We start from the raw sequence: 21,264 nt of genomic DNA, 5'->3' as shown, positions 1-21,264 counted from the left end.
CACACACCTCTCTCTTAAACATAAACACATACACACATGCAAAGGTGGTCCTCTCTTGTACAATAGTTTGTGGATCAAGGGGGTCAAATCCATTATGTTTCAGCATGGTGTTATGAGCGCTGCTTTGTCACCTTGCACAATGGTCACACTCTGAAGGGCTTATGGGTGTCTCTTTGTGTTTTACTCTGTATTCTGCAGACATGGTGTATTATAATGTTCAGTATTGCTTTTGCATTCCAGTGAATGTGCATGTGCCCTCAACTGTAATTTTCTGGTTTGACTTTTTTCATGTAAAAACCTCCATCTTCAGTCACATTCATTGGTGCTCAGTCGCCACTGCATAGTCCCTCCTTGCCTGGACATTTGAAAAGAGACATGGGGGGAAATGAGGAGATGACCTCTGCTTAGCCATACAGACAATCAGCATAGCATTAGCAGGACTGTTGAATAGAGCCATCATGTGCCCTATAGGGAGCCAGTGATATAGGCTTTAAACGAGGAGGAAGTCCTGCTGAGCCTCTGTGGACACGTTCATAATTGTTTTTTAAGATCTGGATAAAGCATCGCTGCTCTGTATAGCTTTTGGTAATCCCGAGTGGCCACTCAAGGTATTCCCCTGCAGACAACTCACATTGTCTACATAAATAATCATTATAAAGGGATGTGTGTAAGTCTTTTGACCTGTCTTACAGACAAAATTATATTAAGTGCATAACCTTTGGTTCTAGTTTCCACCTTCAGTCTAGTGTCCAGCTCTTAATAATGCATTCATGGCCAATATTGGGATCAGAATGGGAACTGTTAAAACTATAAATCTAAAATGTGTTGCTGAAAGCTTAGATCTTCTGCCATCTGCCGTCATAACGTAACTTTACATGCAATTTCAAATGATGCTGTTTAAATAGACCATGATGTCATGCCTACATGTACAACACTCAAATTACCAATGTATGCTCAAGCAGACTCGTTTGGATGGCAGAGTTTGTAGTTCTCCCTCCTGTCCTCTCTCAGGTGCTGCGGCAGGCATATTATTTTGAAAAGCCCTGCCTTTATGTACAATGAAATAGAGCGAGAGAAGCAGGTAAATAAAGGTAGAGAGAGAGTCAGATGGGGCTAAGTGGCCTTTCTTCACCCCAAGGGTGTGCTCCGTTGGCGTCCGTGGGTGCTCTTTGTTCAGAGCTTTCACTGTGATTAGAGCATTTGAGTTGACAATTCACTTAAGACCCTATTTCTTTCTCTCTCTTTCTCTCACACCTACATGAACCCCTCCATCCATCCACCCCTCCCCTTGCTTTCTCTCTCACACACACACTCTCAGGGTATATTACCCGTTCTTGTAATGCAGTTAAGCCCAGCTAGCCTTTCCTCATAATACTACTTAATTCCCCATGTTGCAGCCAAGGTAACTGCAGTGGGAGAGAGAGTGTGGAGACCGGTGCTGGCAGTTGAGATGGCTGTGGTTGAAGGGGGCAGGGACTGAGTGGGGAGGAGAGATGTGATTTTCACTGCTGCAGCTTGGTGGGCTCTCACCTCCAGCACTGTGGTAATGGCTCTGATTGCAGAAGACTAGTATACTTCTGCCTGAGAGACTCATGTAAAATATGGGACGATATGTTAAGTCAAGGCAACTTTAAATAACACATTTTAGCAACAAGGAAATTCAGAGTGCTTCACACAAGACATCAAAAGCATCACGATAAGGGAAAAAGAAACATTAAATTAGAACAATTTCAAAAATCCCTAAAACAACCCTGAACATTCACAGAGAAGATTAGATATTTGGTTTGGACTGGTATTAGAACTTTGGTTATTACCTTTTGATCACAGTTTACAAGAGTAAAAATAAAATAAAAAAATCTGTTTTAAGAAGCAAGCAAATATTTGCTTCATAGAGTGAGCTGGGAAGACTTATTTCTAACTGACTAACTGTTCACCATCCTTAACATGAGAGGGACTGCTGTTTCATTGAATGCCTTGTAAAATTCACGGCCAAACCCATCAGGTCCAACTGCTTTGCCGGAGGGGAAGGCCCGAAAGGCATCAAGAAGATCGGCCTCAGAGATGAAGGGTCAATGGGGTCAAATATTTAGGTTGGCAAAAAAGTGGCATAAATCTCTCCTCATGCATTAATGAGTCAGGTATATTGCAAGAAAATATAAATCTGTAGATGTTACTCTTTTACCGGTTTCCTTCTTTTACACTCAACGTGCTTTTTAAAGTTCTTTGCTGACGAGGGTGTCTTTTTAAGACCTAAAAAATCCAACGGTATTTATGAGACACCAAAAGGCATAACAAACTAAACATAAACCTGTCTGCTCTTTGTCCCTAAACTAGTAGCCAGAAGCAAGAGATAGAAAAAGATAGGAGAGCTGAGGGGAGGGAATTACAGAATAAGAAGCAGAAGAAAAGGAGCAATGACAAAGTGACAGAAAATGAAAGAAAAGAAAAGAGAAGGAGGATGGGGTGACATTGCTTCTGGGTTAGTGCTCCAAAACGGAGTGCTAAAATCATTTCAGCTTAGATAAAGCTCTGACCACTGCCAGGCTGCCCCGGGGTATCTGCCCTGCTCATCTGCCTCTCCAATGAAACGCCTGCACACAGGGAGCCTTCAGGCAGCCAAACACCCAGATGTGAACACCCCCCCCCCCCCCCCGACACACACACACACACACACACACACACACACACACACACACACACACACACACAGATTCAAATACACTCACTCACTAACTCTTATACACACATACACTGCTTCATCACATGTGCACACACTTGCTGGCCTCTCTTGGCGAGTTTGTCGCAGTGCAGTTTATGTCTCTTAAGAGAGGAAAGCAACAGAGAGACCCTGGGGGTCTCCCTGCTCCTCCTGTGAACCTCCCAAATTAACGCCCTGCCATCACAGCTCAACCTCCCAATCACCACTGCCCACACACATTAGAATCATCATCCATACTTTAACCGACAAACTCACCTCTACAGACCACATTAACCTTCCTCCTCTCCTAACCTCACCTTCTCATGAACTGCCTTCACCCTGTTGTCCCCACCTCTCTCTCTTTTGAGGTTCTTTAAACATTCCTTTATATGGGATCAAGTCTTCATGCTACTTTTTAAAAGGTCAAAACTTGGCAAACCCAAATTAGAATTCAATAGACATTTCAAATAATAAAACAACGTCACTTTAATTGATTACTACATACGATGTACACCATACAGAAAGCAACAAATTGGCAATATTAAAACAATGGCGACAATATACAGCATTAAATGTCTCAACTTAATACAGTATGTGCCCTGATGAGCATTGGCATAGTGCCCTTTAGCAGTAACTGTAGCATTGACGTCTCACCCTTTCTGATAACCAAACACAGATTTAACTCACAGAAGTCTTACTCACCCTGAATAAGACTAGAGCTATTTCTGTCACAACCCTATGAATCAGTTTGAAGTCAGAAATGAACAAAATTCTCTGTTCTAGCGAGAAATGTTTTTGTCTTGTGTTTTTATCAACTGAACATTTTTATAAGTTCTTTGCAGTAGATGACAGAAAACAAACCATTTCTAAATGTCAACGCACATTTTGTGAACTTTTCTGACACTTTATTGATCAACCTATGAATTGATTATTAAATAAATAATTGCAGGCTTAGTAGTCATAGCCTTAAAAGAAGACCCACCTCCTGAAGAAAACACAAGCATTGATATTTACACGATAACACACCAGTTATAGGACATGTAGAAGACTTAAATTAATTCTATCAGTTATTTTACACATTTCACTGAGTCCATTTCACAGTTGATACCCTGCAGCACCTTCTTTCTACCCCGAACTGATCCATGCCCTCTTGTTTACCTCCCCCAAACCTTGCTTTGCTCCCTATAACCTCTCCTCCATATTATGTCCCCCCCCCCATCTTCCTCACTTCTCCTCTCCCCTCAGCACCTCTTCACGAGATAGAAAATCTGAGTCTCATGTTTAAGGCATCAGTGTAGTTGTTGGGCAGACTCCTGGATGCTCAAGTAGGGGATGTTATTTGTGTCTCACTCCTCTGACACACGCTCCCTGTTTCTGTCACTCTCCCACAAAATATCGCTTTCTTTTTTCTGCTCCGGTCAGTTGTGTCCCTCTTTGAATTTAGATACCTTTTGTTGTATACAACTCTTAATCCACCCTGGACCACAGAGGTGCAAATATACACTTGTGTTTTCATGTCAAATAAGGTGATGTGTGTGTGATACTGACAATGGAACAAAAAAAAAAAATAATAATAATAAAGGTCAAATTCTAATTGAAGCAAGATCTAACATGGATTTTAGAATTCATATAAAATTGTAAAACGGTCCGGTGATGAAATTAATTTGTTGTATATGTTTGCATTTTGCTCCTGGAATTTGGGAAAGATGATTGCATCTTTTCCATATGACATTTGCTCACATCCAGAGAGAAAACTGCAGGTTTTCAGCAGGGTGGGGCTCAAAGACAGCTGTCAGGGTTTTCTCAAATTGTTTCATTCTTTTTCTATGATCCAAGAAACAAAACCTCTCATCAGCCGTTTTAAATCTCAACTGTCCTTTTCCTCTCCTGCCTGTGCACTTTTCTCATTTTCCACCTTCACCAACCTCCTCTAGTCTCTCCTTTTTTTTTTATTAACACTATTCCAACTCCCTCTTTTTCCTGTTTTCTCTCCATCTTTTTCTTCTTCCCCCCCATTTCGTTCTCCTTCTCGTCCCCCTGTCCTAATTGTTTTTACATTAACATTCAAAGAAACTAGATAGCTTGCTGTAGGTGACACCCTGTAATTTGACATCCTTGGCTTTCTCCAAGGAAGGACAGAGATGCAATCTGTGGCAATCTACATTGTGTGTGTGTGTGTGTGTGTGTGTGTGTGTGTGTGCGTGCATGCGTGCGTGTGTGTGTGTGTGTTCCTGCAGCATAATCTGGGGTTGTCACACGGCCCCATGCCACTCTCCGTATGCTAATCAATGAACGGAGCTCTGCAAAGCTTTCGTCTGCCAGCTAAACCCCACACCTCAGTGCTGATATGTCTATTAGCCACATGTCAAACTCCCCCTTTGTTTCTGCCTCCTCCTCTCCCTCTCTCTCCACATCTCACTCCCTCCACTATCAGTCCGTCATCCTCCTCTCTGCATATCTGTCTCCCTCGTTCCCTCCTGCCATTTCTTTCTCTATACTTTATTCAGCTCTCCTCCACGCAGCCCTCACTTCCCCTGTGTTCCTTCACTCAGCACTGCCAGTGGATGTGCACCAGATGTGATTTCAACAAGTGGACACCCTCAACTTTTCTTCAGTGCCTGAGAGAAACACAGGGCATGATGGGATTGATGGAGGAAGAAAGCTGGTGCAAAACGTTGATACTGTAAGAGAAAGCAGTCCCGGCTTCAGATTCTTTTCTTTATATATTCAGTTTGTTACACATTTTGTTAAAATAGTACATGTTCTATCACATATATTTCATAGGTTGGTGATTAATCATAAACTGCATACAGACTTTTTTTTGATGGAGTTGTTCAGGACCTTTACCAGTGTTGGTTTTGACCTCAAATACTGCATCAATTGAGGGATCAGGTATCAGCCAGTATGCCAATTTATGCAACTCTCTTTTACTATTACCAATTAACTGCCAGTGAAATCAAATGGTTTCAGGTTAATTATTATGTGAAGAATACAAACTATGGTGTGGTGCTAGCAGAGACCGTAATGTTATTCGAGGCCAGAAAAACTCCAGAAAAAGTGTTTTTGTATCTGTAATATATTTATTTTGTTCGTGATTTAATAGTAACCCACTAAATATGAAGCAATGACTTTCCATAGTAGGGTAAAGAAAAGTCATCTTACTTGCTCTTTAAACTGTACTACGCTTTTATGATATCACTACGGCTGCAGTTCTATCCTCTGCAACAGAATACACTATCGGATGAGATTCAGGAAAGAGACTGCCTTGTTGTCAGACGTGCTGACAGAAAGCTAGAGCGGAGATAACGCGAGTAGTACTCATGTATTTGTCTTAAAGCTTTCTCCAAGATTTAAGACAGGATGACAGACAGGTAGACAGGTGTGGAAGCAGGCAGACAAGAAGGCAAGCAGACAGTTATAGGGGCAGTTAGACAGGCAGTCAGCCCTGGCATTTTGCAGCAGATAAGTAAGCTATCAGAGGAGGGGGATAAATAGCAGAGTAAAGATTGGTCCCGGCCCCCTCAGAGAGGAGCGGGGGGCCACAATGCAGGCGTGGTGGGCAGATAGCCCCCTGCTCTCATTATACTCTGCCTAATCCAAAACGATGTTTACTCAGAGAGAGAGAGAGAGAGAGAGTGAGGAGGGCCACGCTTATCGAAACCCTGCACAGTCCTCTGTGCGTGTGTAGGAGTGTGTGCATGTGAGATGTGTGTGTATGTGTGTGTGTGTGTGTTAAAATGAACCTATTCCAATGGAAAAAGGGATCAGGAGTGTCTCCGAGGCAGACTCTGTTGGCTAGAATGTCGATTCTTATCACACGTTGCCTGCTCCTCTGGTGAAAGGCGAATAGGCTATCTAAACTGTCTATTCACGGCATGTATGTTTACCAAAGCAGCCAGGCAGATTGATCTCTTCATAATTGCTATTATTATTTACACTCTGTTATTAATAGTTTGTTAAACCATAAGCAAATCAGACTAATCAGGGTTGTAGAGGTTCTTAAAGTGCACAAAGCTTTCCGCTTATGTGATCGATTGGCATTTGCTCACCATCCCGTTTGACTTGTGTTTGCATTCCAGCTTTTCTACTGCCAATCAGCTGACTGCAGCACGCACCTGATTAATATACAGCATGAAGGCTCCTTAGAGCCTGAAGTACTTTTATAATACTTGGTATTTCGCCCTCTGGCATTCCAATTCTGGTTTCTGATTACGCCTTTCTTTTTGTTATGAGGAAATTCTTTTGAGGCTGGATTATTTGATTAAGATCTTAGACTTGTACAGATTTCAGTATCAACACACTGTACTGATGAACACTCAGCCCTTCAGTAAGTCTTGTAAATCAAAGACATGGTTTCGAGGATTTCCCTGAAGCTATAAAGTACTAGGAAAAATCATTTTTAATCTAAAAAAATGTTTTCTCAGAAGGAAAAATCAAATACTTGATACAAAATAGACCTCACTGCAAATTGACAAAATTGGCATTTTGAAGTGTTTCTGTATGTACTCTTAAAATCATATAGTTCTAGCTAGTGCTAATGTACCTTATTGTGATATTAAACAAACATCCATTAATGCACACAATAAGCCAGAATCTCTGGTGTAAAAAAATAAAGCCTATGTGGAAGTGGCAGTGTAAAGAAGTGTAATAAACTGCAGTTTCTCAAGTGTCCACTTGTGGCTGGCAGCAAAAAATTGTGAATTAACAGGTTTCGTCTGTATATGTTGCTTATTTCTTTTTTGGGGAAAAAAACTTGACATGGCATGAATTTTTTTCAATAACACATCTGCTTTTAATTAAAATGAGGCTAAGAGTTTTGCATAGTAAGGTCCTAGCATTTTTTCCAGGCAGAAAAATGTGGCTGTGCACTCAGGAATGCTTCTATGAAGCGTTTGTGCGCTGAGAAGATAAGCGCTGCACTTCTCTCCTGTCTCTATGACAAAAGTCTGTTGACGATGGCCACTTTATGACCAACACTGGTCCGTTACTGGTTACTGTATGTTTTGTATTTTAGATCGTTTATTTCCCATTTAGACACGGAGCAAAGAGGATGTGGGTACAAGACATGATCCATAGACAGCAAAAGTACATGGAATATCATACTTTGGAAAGAGTGTCAGTGATGTCAACGGCACCTTTCTGAAAAGTTGAAACATTTTCAAGTTGAATGTTCAAAGTGGCCGCACAAAAAAGGCTAAACAGTCAGAAAACACAAAAAAAAAAAACAATTGGAAAAGATGCTGGCGCTCAGTTAAAAACCCTGGGTGGACACAGGGCCTTATGCATATCAAGGGACATGGCTGTATCAATGGGGCCACTAATCTCCATTTCAGCCTGTTTCTAAATTGATAGATGGAGGTGGCATTTACAATATGGCCACTGCCATCATTCGACTTTAAAATGCCTCTTCAGAAAGCAATGGGTGACATCTTTGAGACAACGTCCATGTTTTCTAGATTCTTTCAAACATTCCAGTTCTAGCAGATACACACACCTTTACCTCCATATACAATCCTCCGATCTTTCTTTCTCTTTCTCCCTATAACACACACATGCACACACATCAGCTCCTTGGTCTTGTGAACTGTGCGTGTACCCTGTCTAGGCTGGCCCGGGTAATCCTGGCCTCCACTAAAGTAGCCGTGTGAGAGGACAGATTGTCAGTTGATCATGGCCAGCCAAGAGCCTTATCCCTTATTGGATCGGCCATGGAGGAGGCTTAGGAATTATCTGAGGCCTTGCTTAATGTGGAGACGGATCACCGCCAGAGAGCCACCAAGCCTGAAGACACGCCGGGCCTGAGGGGAGAGAAAAACACTATATATGTGTGAGTGTGTTTGTGTGTATCAGTATGTGATAGAGCCACGTGTGTGTGTGTGTGTGTGTGCACAATGCGACATCTTGGCCCACTTAACCCCATCTTGACACCACTCTCTCCTTGTCTCTCTCCCTCCGTCTCTCTCTCTCACCCCTGTCCTTGCTTAGTCTATTTTTTGCCACCCATTCCAGTCCTCCTCATCCCCTCTCTACTATTATTCCCCTCATTCCAATTTCTTCTCTCTCTCTTTGTCACTCCTCTCCTTGACTTATTCCAGCTCCGATTTTCTTTTGTTGCTATTAAATCGTCTCTAGGCCGCTTCTCTCATTTCACTTTTACCTCCATGTGAAAGTCGTCCTCACTCTTGATACACCACTTCCTTTCCTTCCGTCTCAAGGATTTAAGAGTTATATTGTCATCTCAGAGTATTTTAAGAAAATAAAAAGGGGGTACTCAGGTCCTGGTAAGAATTACAAAAATAGACAACATTAAAAACTCTGGACTCAATACAATATACAAATTGAATCCAATCTATACTAAAGAGTCAAAAGATTTGAGTAAGATAGTTTTTGGGTTGGGACAAAATATCCATTCAGCAATAAATATTATCCTGACTTGTGACATAAAACGATTGAATAGCTGGTGCTGTATATTGATATTTTAATTTTAAAAAAATATGGTGCTACAGACGGGTTTCCCTGCCAAGTTGACTCACTGCATTCACCACTGTATGCCTTCTTACCGTCATTTTTCATCTAAAAAGTGGGCTGCTTTTATACCTGTAAATATTTGTCCTATCCTATTGAAAACGTAACACCTTGTCATGTGTGTTCTTGCTCCTCCACTGTCCTTTCTTTTTCTCACCCTATCCTTTATTTAGCCCTTTACATAAGCTTTCTTTCCTCAGCAGGTGACAAAACAGAGATATTTATTTAAAAAAAAAAACAGCATTTAACTTTCAGAGGACAAAATAAATGGAGCTAAATCCCTGCTTTGTTAAGAAAAACTGTCGACCAACACTTCCTGAGAAACTGCTGCTGACATCATTATTGTGAATCATTAAACAGTAAAGGAGGTGTTATTTTTGAAAACATCATTCCACAACCACTTGTCTTATTACGTTCAGACAAAAAAGAAACATGCTTTAACTCTATTGTCTTTCAGCCAGTCTGATAGCAGCAATCAATATTGCTTTCAGCAGGCTCACTTAAGCAGATCCTGTTATCTTAGAAATGAAAGTGCTCCGGCTCTGTTTAATTAATTGTTGGTACTGAGAACAGAGTGCCACCCTCATCTCAATCAACTCGGCTAAGCTGGAAAGTTATTTCAGGAAGTCTCTCCCCAAACAGCACCTGGATCTTCCTTCAGGTATTTCAAATAGCTCTTTCGCTAATTCCCTCCCCGCTGTCTGATCCCCAGAAAGCCCAGGGATCCCTCAGGAGGTGCCAGAGGACATGTGTGTGTGGAGGTTGCCTCAGTGACCGGGTTACCTTTCTTAACCTACTGCCGCCGCGGCCCAGACCTGGATAAGCAAAAGAAAACGGAGGGATGGTTGGATAATTCCATCCTGTGCATGTGATTACTCACAGCTACTGAGGCCAGATTAGCGCTCCGTAAGTGCCGGAGTTCCCAGGGTCAGGCCTAGGTCACCAGGATGATGAGGGATGAGGGTTTAGGACCATGGCAGTAGTTCTACTAAGAAATGGTATTGGTTCAGGAGACTTCCTTCCTACAGGACTGCTAACATGAAAGAAGGACTGGTTTCTAAAGCACAGGATCAAGAAAAGCCCAGTCATTATACTGCTGCTTGTGGTACTAATGACTTGTATCACTGTTTAGTTTCAACCTCACAATCAGCCCATAAATTACCCGCTATCAATCAACCTCTTACTTATTTTATAGTAGATTCATTGGTACCGTTAGAGTATTTTGTAAGGAAAAAGAAAAGTCAAACATATTGGAATCAATCAATCAGAACTACTTAAATGTTAATATTTTCTGTTTTATTTACTTCTTTACCTAAACCAGACAAACAGTAAACTAAATTCATTTAGGTTGTGGACAATATTAGACAATTCAGGACATAATCTTGGGCGTTGGGAAACACTGAACAATATTATTTACTCAGCCCTGCCATTGACCAAACAATGAAATCTACTATTAGAAGAAAAGGGGAATTCTTAGTTGAAGCACTTTCTATTTTTTTCTCAAATAATGCATGTTTAAATTCATAAACATTGTTGCAGGAAAAAGGTGGATGATGTCAATTGGTTTGACGAGTTTGGCTAACTTAAGCAGCGCTAGCACTGCCAGCCTTAAGTCCTCTATGCAGGTTAACATCCACATATCTGTGTTAAATGTGGTTATGCATTGCTAGACGATATGCCAGATTAACCTGACAGCCTATACACATTTACATTTTCTAGATGGAAATACTGCCAGACTACGCTGTTTCTACAAGATGCTATCTGTCCACTGTGCTTGTTTACATTCAGGTAGTTGGGAGAGCAGGTCCATTAACCGAAACTACAGCCAGTCAAAGGCTATAGCCTCTGCTAGTGGCGGGTTTTAGCATAACATTAGAGCAACATAGAGGGCCAACATTAAAAATATTAACAATTTTGCTTCACCGATTAGTATCTGGTGCTGACTAGCAAGTTTGATGACATTTAACTGTTAAGTTGACTAAACGCGCACATCCCTTTATTAAAATTGGGATCATTATCAAAAATACAGCATCCGATCATGTAAGAGTTGACTATTGATGTTTAAAGACAGACCTTTAAAAAATATACAGGTTTTCAGCTATTTCTAAAGTCAGAGTATCTCACCCATAGGGGAGTTTACAATGTTTCCAGCTCACCACCCAAATAAGCTGCACATATGGTTTTCGGGGTAACACTGCTGGCAAGATTTAGTGCATGGTACGAGTGATAACTTTATTGAGCTGACACACACACACACACACACACACACACACACACACAGACAGACTCTCTCTATCTCACTCTCTCTCTCTCACACCTACACGGCTTCCTTTGCTCATCTAGTAATTGAAGGTGAGAAATAATTTCATTATCCTCAGGAAAAGTAATCTGCTCTTCACTCCTGATCCCCTCATTTCCTACAGTGCAACTCGACCTGGGAGACACACACACACACACACACACACACACACACACACACTCTCTCAAATGCCCTATACACGTACACAAAACATGCACACACAGACACTCTCACACAGTTTTTATCACTTTGGGCTATTAATGTTATTAGAGTTGGGGATTAACCATCAGATTCACATATGCTTTACAAAGATTTATGACTGAGTGCTGTCTGTCTTGCTCTCTCTCACAGACACACATGAACACACACCTTTGTTTTATCTGAGAGTGTGTGTACCTGACATTAACTGGCCCTCAGCGCTATTCTTCTTTGTTTGTCTTGTTGAACAGCAAAGCTCACCCACTTTAATGTTGCATTACCACCCTCTGCTGTTCATCTCCCCAGGATGTTTTGGGCTGCCCTTCATGTCAAGTGTCATGGTAACACACATCCGAGGGTGAGACTGACATTTCACAGGGCAAATGTTTGGAACGGATACTATTTGGTTTTGTGTGAACACCCAATCAAAAAGAGAATGGTTGAATTAAGGGTGGCAGGTTAATACCCCACGCATACATCAGTTATAAAGGATGAATAGAGATTATATGTAAAGCGATGGCTTTGCTCAGTCGTGCAGCACAACAGGGCTCTTAACCATTTGTTTGTGAACAAAAGGAAAGCAAGTAATTTCTGTTTTTATTCATCAAGATGACTAAATTTGCATCTCAGGCCTTCATCTATTCTTACAGTGTTCTCAGACAAATCCAACGTCGACCTAAACTAAGGACTTGATTAAAGTATATATAACGTATTTGACCATCGTGGTTCTTAAAAACAGCATTATCAGTGATCTGAAATGTGGACTCCTCATTTAGTTTGGGGTCTTGTTAGAAGTCATTGCTGTAACCTTTTAAGCTTAATTATCAGGGATCCAGCCCATCTAAATATTGTAATAAAGTTGACAGTGTATACATATTTAATCTTTCTCAGTTATTGGTATTAAATATATTATGGTAGCTCATACAGCCTTGCATAATACAGGAAATGGCATGTGGTATGTTTTCCTGAATCAATAAATTAGCTGAGATCCTAAAAGGTAAGATAGAATGTCTTCAGATAAAAACACAGAGGAAGCCACAATGTCTCAAGAATTGACATGATTCTTCTGCAACTTTCCAATTTCATGTTACTACACTGTAGTTTAATTTGTCTCACATAAATACTCAGAAGTTCATCAAATGTTAATAAATTATCCTGTGAGGATTCAACAACAACATTTCCCATCTCTTTAGAGAAAAGTTGCCCTAGATTTGTGGCCCAGCCTCATTAGCAGTTAATAGGTATGGTGCATACAACCACATCCAAGATTGGGAGGTAAAAAACATATTTGGGGACAGCTGAGGACATTGTGGTTTTGAGCTTGTATTGGGATTTAATGAGTAATAAAATGAGGAAAGAATAACACCATATTGATCCTTTAAATACACGCTTAAAAGGGAGTAAAATCATCCCCCATAAACTCATGTTCAGATGAGACTAATTATTAAAAATCTTTCAAACACATAACAATTCTAGGTGCAGCATTTCTCTACATGCAGAACACTAAAGCAGCCCTAAGTGTATAAAGTTTTCTGTTTTGTGGTATAACAGCTGGCTGAGGGGAATAACAGATGACATTTTAAATGTCACTGTGTTCAAGCCTTACAAGTGTTCAAACTCTCTAGTCACACAGTGGAGCATCTCTGCCTGTCATTGTATGTGTGTGTGTGTGTGTGTGTGTGTGTGCGTGTGTGCGTGCGTGTGCGTGTGTGTGTGCGTGCATATGTGTGTTTGTGTGTGTGTGTTCTGTCAAGCTAAGACGTAGAAAGCGTGTTTTTTTTTTCTAATGGGGAAAAGGAATATTTGGACATTTTATCAATAGGCATTATTAAATCCTGCTTGCTTGAGCTAATCTTGGCGGACCGGAGCGAGGCGAAAGAGAGGGAGCGAGAGAGAGAGGGTTGAGTGAGAGAGATAGACACAGAGAGGGAGAGTGAGGGAGCAGTGATGTCTGGCCCACGAGGTGAAGAGAGACCGCCTGTAAGCCGCTTATTATATCGACTACCACCTTTTCTCTCTCTCTCCTCCTCCAACCCTCCCCTCCCACCCTGGTTTTCTCTCGTTACCTCGCTCATTTTCTATCTCTGTCTCCCTCCGCTCCCTTGCTCTCTCGCCAACTCATTCTATATCCCCTCATTCTCTTTTCTCAACAACTCCTTCATGTAAACACACACACACACACACACACACACACACACACACACACAAAGATGCATATGTGCACACAAACACACACAGACAGCGCAAGCTAAACCTCCGTGTTCAAAGCCAGCAGCAAAAGCTGAAGTTTGATTCAAATGAATGTTTACTTTTTCTACTGCCAAGATGTGTGTGTTTCCTGTGTGTGTTTAAAGCAGACGGAATATTGCACCAGGCATGCAAATGTGTGTGTGTATGTGTGTGTTACACATGCACAGCAGAGGAGAAGGGCTGACAGTAGGTGATAAGCCAGACAGGCCTGCACGCTGTGATTATCACCCACCGGACCCCCCTGTCGCACACACATACTTGCGTACACACTTGCATAGGCACACTTGCATACACAGAGCCCAATGGGAGCGAGTGTTGCAAGGATTTAGGATTGAAAGACTGACAGTCAGACAAACAGAGACAGAGAAGCCTTGGATCACAGGCAAGGTGGATCCAAAAGAGAAGCAAATGAACACAGACTGAAAAACACAATGCCTTGAATTATGTTTCACTGAACACTCATTGTTTTTATTTTGGTTTGGTGTCAATATTCAGGTGTTTTTGATGTTGAGATGCTGGAATCAAAGCACCATGTTACACTAGAGATGCAAAATGAAGGCCTGCAGATGAAGATCTGTCGCTGAGTTGAATAAACATCCATCAGTAACTTAAACTTCTTTTCTCTCTCTCTCTCTCTTTTGGACCCAGGTGTGTGGCCATCTGAAGAGGTGATGGCTCATTACTGTCTGAAGAAACGTCACATGTTCAAGTGAGTTTTTCCCGCTCTTAAACATCCATATTCAAATGACAAATCACTGAAGAAAACTAGGACTGTCAGCTGTGATTGATTGCATCGATCAGGGTTCATTGATTGCTTTTCAGTTCAGTCCTTTTTCTGTCATAACTTGATGTAAATAATAGATTCACTGATTGAATAATGAAATACGATTGGGGCATTCAAAAAGAAGTATAGTGGCATAAAATGACCGAAAAGGACGACATTTCTCTATTGGCTGTATATAAGTAATCATTCCTCTCTCTGGTTCAGTGCCACGCCAGTCTCTTTTTTTTTTTACCTTTGTAATATAAATCATCCTTACAGAAGCACTCGCTGAAACACTAAACTGCATCATGGTTTTTAATTCCACGGTTTGTTTGCCTCTGAGGGACCTTAGTTGGTAAATATTATTGAAAATCGCAGCAGGTGATAGAGGAAGTGAGAGTAGCAACATCCTTGGAATACAATGATAATACTGTAAGATATAATTTTATATAAAAACTTCTACATTGACCCAGTTAATTTGCCACTGGGACTTCAGTAAATGATTGTGTCATCCTGTACCTTTACATGCCACGCTGTGTTGTTCTGAGTTGCTCTTTCCCCTGCTCTCTCGGCCTGCCCTACGGCATGGTGCTGAAAAGCACCCAGGCACCTTTGATTTCCACTCAAGGTGGAACGTCACTCTTTGATTTCCTGTTTTAACATTCAAGAGGCGGGAGGCGAGGAAGAGAGGGGTATTGATCAGAGCAGCGAAGTGAAGGTCAGCAAGAGAGGGAGGGAGACAGGGAGGGATGAAAGAGGACAGAGGCAGAGATGGAGGGGAAGGAGAGATGAAAGGAGGAAGAGGATGGAGAGAGGGGTTGACTGAGCATGCAAGCTTCAGGACAGTGTGCTTGTGTGTGTTATGTGTGTGTTATGTGTGTGTGTGTGTGTGTGTGTGTGTGCGTGGGTATTCTCAGATTCCCGCTGATTGAGCTTGTGCTTCTCAATGTTCAGTATTCAGCTTTCAGGTTGATGGTTGAATTGATATTTCTCACCCTGCTGTGTTTGCTGTGTGTGTATGTGCATGTATGATTGTGTGTGTGTGTGTGTGTGTGTGTGTGTGTGTGTGTGTGTGTGTGTGTGCGCTAAACTGCTAGTTTGGTCTCAAGAAGGTGAATCTTATTCCCACTCTCCTCTCTGTTTCTCAGGGGTGCAGCGTGTGAGTTAGGGGGAGGTATGACCTGTCTTGCTGGGCTCATGGTAAGTGACAAACACACAAACAAACAAACACACACACACACACACACACACACACACAGATAGCTGCAGGAGAAGTGGTTTGGCTACCCTAATGAAACTGACCCTCCCTAATCGATACACAAACAGCATGGGTGCAGAGTATCCATACCTATTCATATACATATCACACACTGCTTTTTTGCCTATGAGTGTGTGTGTACATGTTCTTGCTCCTTATGTGTGTGCATACCCATGCACACTTTGATCAGATTAAATGAACAGAAAGAAAACCCAATCTGACTTTGTTCATATTAAGTTTGAGTAATTTTCTACAAAGGAATTTTCTTGAGGTGTACTGATCTTATCACGGCAGATCACTGTTTGTTGGATTCAACTTAAATTGTTTGAAATATAAGAGAAATCAGTTTTTTATATGCTCAAGATTACAGGTTGATTAGTGTCACCACACTATATGAACCAGTGTGGGTCTTAAAAGCTGTCTTTTATTGACAGAAAACACACACACGCACACACACACACACACACACACATAAGTGACACACCGAGATATACTGTCAGCTATAGGGTTTATTAGCCAGGGTCTTAAGGGCCCCTCCACATAGCAGGCGTCAGTGTCCCATCGATCTGCCGATGTGTGTTTGTGTGTCTGTGTGTGTGTGGGTGTGTTGGTGTGAGAAAAAGCCTGGTTTTATCTCTCGGCAGTCAATACACCATGTTTTGACATTGGTGGCTTGAGATGGAGTCCTTCCTTCACACCTCTCCTCCTCCTCATCCCTCCTTCATCCGCCACTGACACCACATCCACCTTTTTTTTCTGTTTCCCATGTGAACAGTTCAATAATTCTAACTTTAAATAGACATATATAACTTCCTCCCAACCTCCCTGCTTTATGTCATTCTTCATCTTCAGTACTGTACAAAATTCTGATTTAATTTTCTTACACGCATCTCACGCGTCATATGTAGTATTTCATTTAATTCCCTGTCTTCATGACGACAATCTTGACTTCATCGTCACAGGCATTAACTTCAGAACATTTCACAAATGCAAGACGATACATCACCTTTTAATATCTGTAGCATCATTCTAAACTTTAGCAAACCTTAAAGCTTATGAATCAGCCACTTCAGAATCACAAGTTACCCCCTGTATCCCCCCTGTGTCCCTGTACTTTGGTTAAAGTTAAAGTTGACATCTCTGACATTTTGATTCTAATTTGTGGACTGAGTAGGATCACCTACTAGGATTTCAGTCAGCAGTGCAGGGAAACAGTATGGAGAGCTAAAAAAAGGCCATTGGGTCATCTGGTAAATATGTAACTTTAACTGAACTCTATAAATAGATATCAACTAGTTGGATTGAGGATAACACACAGAAAAGGAAGCCCCTTCTGGCTAAACACTGGTTACACCGGATTCAAAGTTGAGTCTTTGTAATAAAGCAATGAGGCCTACCCCACTGCAGTTTTTACAGACTTTTAAAATAAAAGAGACACCAGTATTCATTTCAGTCTGGCTAAGGAATAAATATAAAAATATGACATAGGCTTTACTCTGCATGTGTGTATGATGGCGGTGGCGGGTGGCGTATGGTCATGGGTTGCAAGATTGGGCCCCTGATCTTTCAGCTGGATGCTCTGGTTCAGCCTGCAGGTCCCGTCCTCTCTTTGAGCAGATGGTGGGTCACACAGCACTCAGTGACCCCCTTCACACACCCTGCAGGGCCTTAACATGTGTGTGTCTGCATGCTTTTCTGTGTGTCATGCATGTGTGCGTATATGCATACATCGTTTTTTTCCTGGAATTTTCATACACTTGATATGCTACAGCCTGGGCGTTTTTATATGCCAGAATCAGCCGGCCTCACCTTATATATGTGCATACCAACACAATAGCTACTCGCACCTACACTCACCCGTGGGTATATGCACGCGCACACATCCTCCTTAACAGAAATTGACAGCCTGACACACACTTGCTGATATAAAAAAGCATCTGCAAAGAAAAGGAAATGTGAAAAGATGAGGTTATAGTAAAGCACACACCTCTCTATCTATATCTCCCTAACACAGAGACACACGGCGCAGCACAGAGCTGTCTATCCATTCTCCCGTCTCTCCCTCCCTCTCCCTCTCTTTCTCCTCGTCTCTCTCAGTCTTCTCCGCAAAGTTATATGAAGGACATCAGGCAGGCCCGGCGAGCCGAGTGCAGAGTGACAGCGGCAAACGGAGTGATGGCTCGGCCTGATAAACACCCAGCGTCAAATGAAAAGGCTCTGCGCTTGCCATCATCCCCTGTCACAATGCAATTACTGAACAGAGTGATAGCAAGATAGCAGCCCCCACCGCTAGCCACAATGATAAAAGTATTGACTGATTTGATTGAATGATTAAAATAATGCAGACATAAAAATGGGGTGAAGATAGAGAGGGGAAATGGCAGCGAGGAGAGGGAGCAATAGAGAGAGAGGGTGGGGTGGGCCGGGCTGCCAAGAGTGAAGCTTTGTAGATATGGTTATGTCATTATTGTGTGTGTGCGTTCAGATGTTTGCTTCATCTAAGGGCGCTTTTGGTTTTTGTTCTTTTGTTCCATGTTGTTTCATTTCTCTGTCTTTTACCTGTCTCTCTGTTTCTCAGGTTGCCATTTGTGCTGACGTGAAAGAAGTTCTGCTATCAGATGGGAACGAGAAGTCCATTCAGAGTATCCTTTCATCGTCCTCTCCCCTTTCTGTCTTTGGCTATCTCTCGATCTCTGCCTCGTTCCTCCTGCTCACATTTATTTTCATGCATTCATATGGATTTATTTATAGGAAAAAGATTTGTCTGTTTTATTAGGTTTTCAAATATACTATAAGTCATTACACATGGGACTAATTCCACCTGTGACAAATGTATTTTAGATTCATGAGCGTAACATGTGGTGAATGGACAGCATTTGCTCTACATTTCACTTGTGAAACAGCAGTTAATACATAATTAATCAGCATAAAGGTAATATTGATGTGCTCCTTTCACATTAAACATGTAAAATTAGAATCATTAATTCATCATTAATTGGGTCTCATCCTGCTGAAACACATGCCATGTTCATCGATTTGCATTCAGTTTTAAGATAGGATTTTAAAGAGGTGTATACTATGATTTACAGTCTATGGTTTATGCTATAAGTTATGTTAAATCTGTCTAATATCCTATTTCTTAACCGAAATACTTATTTGCCCTGAATCTGTGGCACCTCCAAAGTGACCCATTGATCTAATACTGGTATAGAATGAATTACAATCAACACTTCGACATTTTAATTGTGTACTCTGCATGCCTTTCTGTCTCTCTTTTTGTGGAAAAAAAGGGGGAACTTGTCTAGCTCAGTCAGCAGAGCAGGCGCCCCATATATAGAGTCAAAGGTCTCCTTACTCAGTTGGCTGGTTCAACTCCCGGACTTTCACCATTTGGCTCACTTCATTCCTCCTCTTACTTCCCAACATTATCCGTCTCTCATCAGCTTTCCTATCGTATAAAAGCAAAAAAAGGCAACAATAAGTAAATAACATATACTATTCTTGTATTTTCCAAATTTGTGGTGTCTAAAAACAAGAAAAATGTGCTTTTACAGGTCTGTCAAAACAGTTTAAGATAGCTTGAATGTTAAATCTAAACTATTATCAAAGCAAATCAATCAGTTCTGTATTTTAAAACTCTTCAATGCTATCCAACCAAGATTAATATCTTCTGTGGTTAAATTTCCTATTGCCCTGGTGTAGCTTTACAATACATTTTATAGACGGTATAATTCACAAAAACTAGACAGCGTTCCATTACCTTTGAATTTCAGCCTCTCAAATCAACAACAATATGCTGCAGAGTGAAAGAAGAATAGCCCTCCACCTCTTTATCTTTAGGCAGAAGCAGCAGATGGGGAGCCCACAGTGACAAATACCCAGCACCAGAGCTCAACATGGCATCTACCAATCCTAGCTGCCCACAATGCCATGTTAAGAGCACAGTAATTGCCATCCTGTCAGATTTTCTTTGGGACTTCATCTAATGCTAAGTCTGGTGTAAGGGCTTGATGAGTGTTTTGGAAGAAGGAACAATCAAGGTTTGTTTAAAATGTTTTTATGTGTGGTTAAGGTTCAGGCCTATAATTAAGTTTTTGGACAAATCTTTAGGTGAGATTTTTTTTTTCCGCCAACATTTGTTCTTGGACTGGGTTATTGATTAACTCTGTCAGATTGCAGACCATCTTGTTGTTCTTTTTTATCCATTTTGCACTTTTTGTCTGATCCCCTTTGTGTGCTTCCATTTTTTTTCTTCCTTTCTTCTATCAACACTCTTTTTTTCCCCCTCCCATTCAGCCAGAACTGGCTTTATTTACTCAACAAATTCACAGACTTGAAAAAAGCCAAGATTTTCAAGGTTTGTTTTACAATAGCAGGAAATATAAATACACATTTCTCCCCCATTGACCGGTACAGCTTTCTATATTTAGCTGTTCTTTCAATATCTCTGTCTCATCCGGCTACAGTGCTCCTTTACTGATCACAATAAGGCTAAACAATAACATTATAAAGCCTGTAAAACACACGCACACACTTAGCCAACACCAACAATACACCATTGACCGAGCGCTTTGTTTCTCAGAACAAACACATGAAGAGAATTGTAAGTGAAATCATATCGAGAATGGATCGAACACTCACAAAGAGAGACCGGGAGGACTGAGAAAGACGGATAATTTGTTCTGGGCTCAGCCAAATTGGCCCGTTCACACACTGCAGGCTCTGTGCGCCGTTCCCTATCGCTGAGGAAGCTGCCGGTCTTTAGCCTCGCGCTAATGGCTCACATTGTTTGTCTCACATGCATTTATTGTGCTGCTAGCGTTACAATGGAAAGAGATAGTGGCTTGTGATATGGCTCGGTTGTATCCAGTGAAATAGATGAGAAGATATGCGGGGAAAAGAAGACGTGAATGGATTTTTCCGTCTCCTTCCAAGTTGTTGACCTCATTTATAAAGTGAGGAAACACACAGAAATACACACCACACAGCAGAGAAGACCCTCTTTTGCTGTGACCTTGAATACTCATGTTGGAAATCAATTGAGTTGTTCCATTAAGAATGATTGATGCATGTCATTGGCTGGTGCTTGTCTACTTCAAGTGATGGGGAGCAAATTTTTCTCCACTTTAATGTTCACAAACACTCAAATCTCTCTCTCTCTCTCTCTTTCACTTCTCCTATTTATTTGAGTGTGTGTGTGTGTGTGTGTTTTTTTACTTTTATATGTGTGTGTCACTGACACACACATATAAAAGTAAAAAAACACACACACA

The 21,264-nt window shown here is 41.3% G+C and overlaps 1 protein-coding gene across 3 annotated transcripts in view; it reads left to right on the top strand.

The window, feature by feature from the left end:
- Positions 1-21,264, top strand: part of camkmt (calmodulin-lysine N-methyltransferase) — a 107,954-nt gene that overhangs the window by 56,767 nt on the left and 29,923 nt on the right. For all 3 annotated transcript variants that reach the window (XM_020650239.3, XM_020650238.3, XM_065959547.1), the window contains exons 5-7: positions 14,619-14,679; positions 15,882-15,933; positions 18,570-18,633. In XM_020650239.3, the coding sequence (XP_020505895.2) occupies positions 14,619-14,679; positions 15,882-15,933; positions 18,570-18,633 (177 nt within the window). The remainder of the gene's footprint in view (positions 1-14,618; positions 14,680-15,881; positions 15,934-18,569; positions 18,634-21,264) is intronic.

The sequence above is a fragment of the Labrus bergylta genome, chromosome 10 (genome assembly GCF_963930695.1).
Source record: "Labrus bergylta chromosome 10, fLabBer1.1, whole genome shotgun sequence".
NCBI lineage: Eukaryota > Metazoa > Chordata > Actinopteri > Labriformes > Labridae > Labrus > Labrus bergylta.
The sequence above is the reverse complement of the archived record's forward strand: the minus strand, read 5'-3'. Positions and strand labels throughout refer to the sequence as shown.